This window comes from Nicotiana tabacum, chromosome 16, assembly GCF_000715075.1.
Source record: "Nicotiana tabacum cultivar K326 chromosome 16, ASM71507v2, whole genome shotgun sequence".
Taxonomy (NCBI): Eukaryota; Viridiplantae; Streptophyta; class Magnoliopsida; order Solanales; family Solanaceae; genus Nicotiana; species Nicotiana tabacum.
Window position 1 is genome coordinate 97,052,136 of NC_134095.1, and position 6,000 is coordinate 97,058,135.

The 6,000-nt window shown below is 35.3% G+C and overlaps 1 protein-coding gene across 1 annotated transcript in view; it reads left to right on the top strand.

The window, feature by feature from the left end:
- The window catches only part of LOC107814019 (putative inactive ATP-dependent zinc metalloprotease FTSHI 5, chloroplastic), a 70,235-nt gene extending 64,972 nt beyond the window's left edge, over positions 1 to 5,263 (top strand). Inside the window, exons 17-19 of the mRNA XM_075233093.1 lie at positions 672 to 779; positions 2,082 to 2,159; positions 4,672 to 5,263. Coding sequence (XP_075089194.1) covers positions 672 to 779; positions 2,082 to 2,159; positions 4,672 to 4,743 — 258 coding nt within the window. The 3' untranslated portion in view covers positions 4,744 to 5,263. The remainder of the gene's footprint in view (positions 1 to 671; positions 780 to 2,081; positions 2,160 to 4,671) is intronic.
- The last annotated feature ends 737 nt before the right edge of the window (positions 5,264 to 6,000 follow it).

Sequence of the window (6,000 nt, forward strand, 5' to 3'; positions counted from 1 at the left end):
AAGATCTACTACAGGATGTTGTGTTTTTGTTGGCGGTAATCTGATATCATGGAGGAGAAAGAAGCAAAATGGTGTATCTCGATCCAGTGCAGAATCTGAGTATAGAGCTATGTTACAGTCTATGTCTGAGATTATGTGGATACATCACCTTTTAACTGAAATTGGGTTGAACTATTATACTCCAGCAAAATTCAGGTGTGATAATCAAGATGCTCTTCATATTGCCTCAAATCCGGTGTATCATAAAGAAACTAAACGCCTTGAGGTTGACTGTCATTTCATTCGTGAGAAGATTCAAGAAAACTTGATTTCCACCGGCTATGTGAAGACGGGGGAGCAACTAGCTGATTTGTTCACCAAGGCGTTGAGTGGAACTCGAATTGATTACCTTTGTAGCAAGCTCGGCATGATCAATATCTATGCTCCAGCTTGAGGGGGAGTGTTAAAGATTGAATGTAGTCATATTCGTTGTTATATACATGATAGCATAACTAAGGGATTTGATAGCATATCTGTAAAATTTTCCTTTTTTGATTCTTTCCATAGTTAGGATTCTGTACATGTATATATACTGATTACTTCATGGAATAAGACATAAACTATTTTCCCATACCTTGTTCGATAACAAGGTCCTTAATTCAATAATTGTCTGCCTTGATTTTTTGGCGCAGATATACTATATGGCTTATGATAAAGCAAAACAAATGCTACAGAGAAATCGAGAAGTGCTAGAGAAGATTGTAGAGGACCTGCTCAAGTATGAAATCTTGACAAGAAAGGTAAGTTGATGCAGATATATGTGTTTGAAATTGCAAACACTAAGTTAAAATAAAATCATCTGAAATTCCTCCTTTTTTAAACTTAGTTCTTCATGGTGCCTCTGGGTCTTAATAGTTTGAGGTTTTTGGTTGGGATAGCACTTTGGCATTCTATTTTGCATGAACAAGGTTTTCTGTAATTCTTGTGATCTTGCTTTGCCCTTTGCAAATCACAAAATCTAAGTGAGTCCTCAGTGATTAAATAAAACCAGACCTGCTTAAATTCCTAAACTTATAATTCCTGGATAAAGCTGTAGAAATAGAAGAAGAGAAGACAAATATCTTATTGCATTGGTAGTTAACAGCATACAAGGAGGCTCCTCAGCTAGGAGCTTTGATTTGGAATTCCAAATTATTCTGTTAAAATCACTAAAACGATTCTATACAAATATACAAATTTTCACTGATTCTCTTAACTTTAAATATGCCCCTTCAAATTGTTGACGAGTCGCCCAAATTGTTTCACGAAATAGTGAGCAATCACAGGAAGAAAAATGGTGCTGATGTTTTACCCCTCCAAAATTGCTGGTAATTGCATAGTTAAGGAAAATGTTTCTTGTAGCACACACAGAAGGGAATTAATCTGAGACACCAAAAAGTGGTACGGTAATATAATTAGTGTAGTTTGCATTGGTGTGTAAATCGTAACGAGAATGTTTCCGGAGCATCAACACAAAAAGATCCTGGAGAAGTCGTCAGAAGAATAACGTCTTACGATCACTCACACAAAGGAGTGGTTCCATTGGAATGGTTACCAGAAAGAGGCAACAATATTAAAATATATAATGAATTATAAGCTCTGGTCAAGTAAGAATGCAGCACATTGAAAATTGTGACTTTCCCCATTGAAATTCAGTATTGTGTAAAAATTCTTGGGAAGTATCTATATTTCAAGTTTGCCTCAATTGTTTCACAGGAGTACTAGCTTTCGTCCATTTTCAGTGGCTATTGGAGAGTAGGATTAATACATTGCCCTTTCACTATGACATTTTGAGTGATGTCGTACCAACCCTAAGTCCTCAACATATCTTCATACATTATTCATAATTCGTGTTTTCTCCCTGTATACTTTCTCCATATGATTTTTTTTCCAATATCAACTAGGGTAGGATTATCCCAAGGGTCTTTTACAATATATTCTGAGAGGAGTTGTACCAAGTAGCAACCCTCAGTACTTTACTCAATTTTGTGTTCATTTCTTGTTTACTGACTTTCTCTACGTGATGTTTCTTTTAATTGTCACTATTCTTCTTTAACTTGCAGGATCTGGAGAGAATTCTTGCTGACAGTGATGGGCTGCGTGAAAAAGAACCATTCTTTCTTTCGAAAGCAAATAATGAGGTACTGATTCTCAATCCTATGGGACAAGGGATGTATAAATTTGGGGCCCGTTTGGGTTAGCTGAATAAGAGCAGCAAGGGCTTAAAAACACTTTTTAAGTGCGGGAGCTGTTTTTATGAATATGTAGTTACGTGTTTGGATAAAAATACTGAATCTGAAAACAAGCAGTGATGCGTTTGGCGAAAAAGTGTCGTTAAGCGCTTTTTCTGTTAAAATTACTGAAATGTCCTTAAATCTGTTAATATTAAAAATATTGTTTTTAAAGAATTTTCTCTAAAAGTTTTAGAAATGTTTGTGTTTAGATTTTTTTTTTTTGATAATTAGTGTTTGTTATTCTTTACTACTAACAAGTTTGTTTTTTGTTTGGTAAAAGGAAATAGAGTCTCTAACTCCCAAAAAAAAAAAAAAAAAAAGATTTTCAAGAAAACTAAAAGAAAAATTATTTGTGAAACTTGCTACTAACAAAGGAGGATTTTTTTTTTTTAAAAAAAAGGGACTCAATCCTGAATCCGTGTCCCTTTGAAGACCATCTGAAATTGCATTGAACGATCGTAATTTCAAAAGCTCCACCAAATCTCAACTAGCACAATTATCTTTTTTGATTGCATAAATAAAATGAGATCCTTATAGAAGCTTTAACTTTTTGAGAGTTTCAAGAATATCAACGAAAAGACGAATACTCTATATGATGGTTGCTTTCTAACTAATGCACAGAAAACAAAAACAGGGGGAAGATAGGTTACACACACCACTGGTTTATGCCATAGAGATAGCCATGGAAGTCCAAGATGAAAACCTGTGGAGGAATGAAGAAGAAACGAAACTAGTAGAGTTGGGGCCTTTTGTTATGTAGGGTTCTTTTGGAAATTACGGAAAAGTGTAAGGGATAAAAAAGGTAAAATCATTGGTCAAACAAAAATAACTTTTAAGCCAAAAAGCGTTGGGGTTGCCCAGCTTATGGCTTTTGGCTTGTTTTAAGCACTTTTACAACTTGCCAAACACTGAAAAGAGCTTAAGTGATAGAGATTACACGGAGTTAACCTCGGGCTGACCTAACCACAAACAAAAAGAGACTCCCTGGACTGGCTAGATTTCCTAAATAAATGTGGAGAAATTGCCATCAGACATGCTTGAAGAAACAGCTGAATGATGCTAGGTTAATTTCTGACTAAGTTGCTAATAAATGTCTATTAATGGACTAAATAAACCTGAGAAGTAGTTCAATGAAGAAATATCATCTATTATACTTGAGCAATCCAGATGCTTGCTTTGATGTAAAATACCTAGAGGACACTATTGAAATAAAGTAATTGTTGAAGACATAATTAAGTAAATAAAAGTGTGTTCTCCCTTACGGCTTAAGCTTTTAGATGAGATGGTCACACACTTCAACATGGTATCAGAACCAGGAAGAGTTTCTGGGTTCGAGTCTCTCCACCACCAAATATCAAAAAGAATTTTTACGTGTTTGGCTCGTAAAAAAGATTCAAGCCTGCACGTGAGGAGGTGTGTTGAAGACATAATTAAGTAAATAAAAGTATGTTCTCTGTAACAGCTTAAGCTTTTAGATGAGATGGTCACCCACTTTGACAGTAATACTAGTTAGTTTGAGATCCTATGTTATAGGTTAACGCAATAAGAGATAGTGATATACAATGAGCTTAAAGACATCTCTGATCTGCATACAACAAACAATGGTGGATTGCAAAGTTAAGCAAAATTTCTTGAAAGAGAAAAGACAAATCTTCTACTCACTAAGCCTAAGTTACTGCCAAAAATATTCTTGATAAGTATTGTGCAAGGCTTCCAGTGTTCGGTGAATATCTTTTGCTGGTTCCTCCATAACTTCTTATCCTATTTTTGGAGAATGCTGAAATTTTGTTCTTTTTGCAATTTGGATTACCATGCTGGAAGAGCATTCCTGCTTTAACCTGACAGCTGGCAGTTATGCTTCTCTTTTCTGTATACCAATTATCTTCAGCTTATAAGAAAACTATAGCGTAAACTTACGGTCATGTACATTGTTTCTTTCCCAAGTGTGGGAGCTGAGAGAATTTAAGTTGAGATAATTGGCCACCACAAAGCATTAGTTGGTGCTTGATGATAATTGATAAGTTCTGAACCTGTAGAGTTAGGCATGAGAAAATAGTGCTAAACAGTTCATCTACAAATTTCAAGGCCAATGGATGAGCTGAAGGTTGAGAGTTGCCTCATCATTTGAGAGCCACAAGATACTGAAGATTTGTGACTGTTTGGTCTGTTAATGGATATGTTCTCTGCTTCTTTTCACTTGAGGCACAATTTCTTTAGTACCTGTGAGCTGATCAAGAATTGAGCTACCCATTGAAAAACTAAACTAACCTACAGAGCTTTTCTATGCTTGGTGTACACAATCTAGATGTCTCAGAAACTTCAGCTCGGAATTTCCTTCATCTATGTGCATGATTTCGCTGCTTATAACCAATCCTTCTCTTTTGTATGCCAAATTTACAGAAAGCTTTTACCTGTGCAGCCTGTGCTAGATAATTTCCTCGAAGAAAACGGGAAAGCTTCATCAATGGCATTTCTAACAGCTGCAAATTAAATAGGAATGCCACATATCACCTTCTGGCACGCTCATGCTTGCAGTTGTCCACCGTCTGATTTGGATATTTTAGCACATGCATTTCTTTAGCCATTTATCAATGTAAGATGTTTTTTTCCCTCCTTTTTAGTTTTTTTTTTTAATCTCTTTATTTGTTCATTTATGTTTTCTTTCTTTTTATTTTATTTATCTTTTGCTCTGCCTCTTCATGAGGAATAAGAAGAGGGTTTGGAGAAAAAGTAAATAGGGGTATGTACTGGATCGGGCAGTACTACAGTTTGTAGATTCAGGTTGAGAAGAGATGGCATCCATTTTTCCTTCTCATCTTGGATGAGATTTTGTTTATTTTCTTAATATATATTTTGCTAATTTTATTCTAGGAAAAGTTTTTTAGTACTAGTAAGAATCTTTTTGCCTTGCTCTGTACACAATTACTTGAGCTGATAAATTACTGTCAGTTTCTAGGGTTTGGAAAGCAATGTCACCAGAATTCTATTGAAATGCATTGATTTTTAGAAAATCTGTCAGTTGTTTACTAATTCTTTCATAGTGATCTGAATACAAGTTTTGAACCTTTGAAATCGAATTTTCATTTTAAGCATTGACCAAACAATAAAGCCCCAAGAAATCCAAAAACTCCAACAATAGTTCTAATCTTTCATACGAATGTGAAAACATTCTCTGGTATGCCTTTGAACAAGCTCTTCCACCAATCACATTTGTTTTGCTTAATAAAAAGAATTGAAATTTCATTTCTGATCTTCTAAACTCCAATAACACTCATCACCTTTCACTGATTCTTGAAGAATATTAAACATTTCTTTTAAGAAGATGAGAGGAGAAGTGATCACGTCCAACAATGCCTCCTAAGAAGTTTGGCGGTCCTTACAAATATAATCTGGTTTACAAGTCCGGAGTCGAATCCCATAGGGAATTAACCTACTAATCTTAACCACTAGTTCCGCAAGAATTCAAGTACTCAACCTTTAGAAATGGTAAATAATGTTTTGAGTGTTTACTAAAGGCAAGGTAATTAAAAAGCTGTAATTTTAATACTATCAAGGCAAATGTTGTAGACAAGATTGGAAAGGTCTAGGGTTACGATTTCCCCTCTCGTCGGAATCCTCCCTGCCACGTCTCATATAAATTCGCCTAGATATTCTCTATCGATCGTGAACACTTTAGGTGTCGTAATTCTTTTTCGAGCAAATACAACAATTTACTAGACGTATTCTTTCGAACTACGCTAGCTGGCAC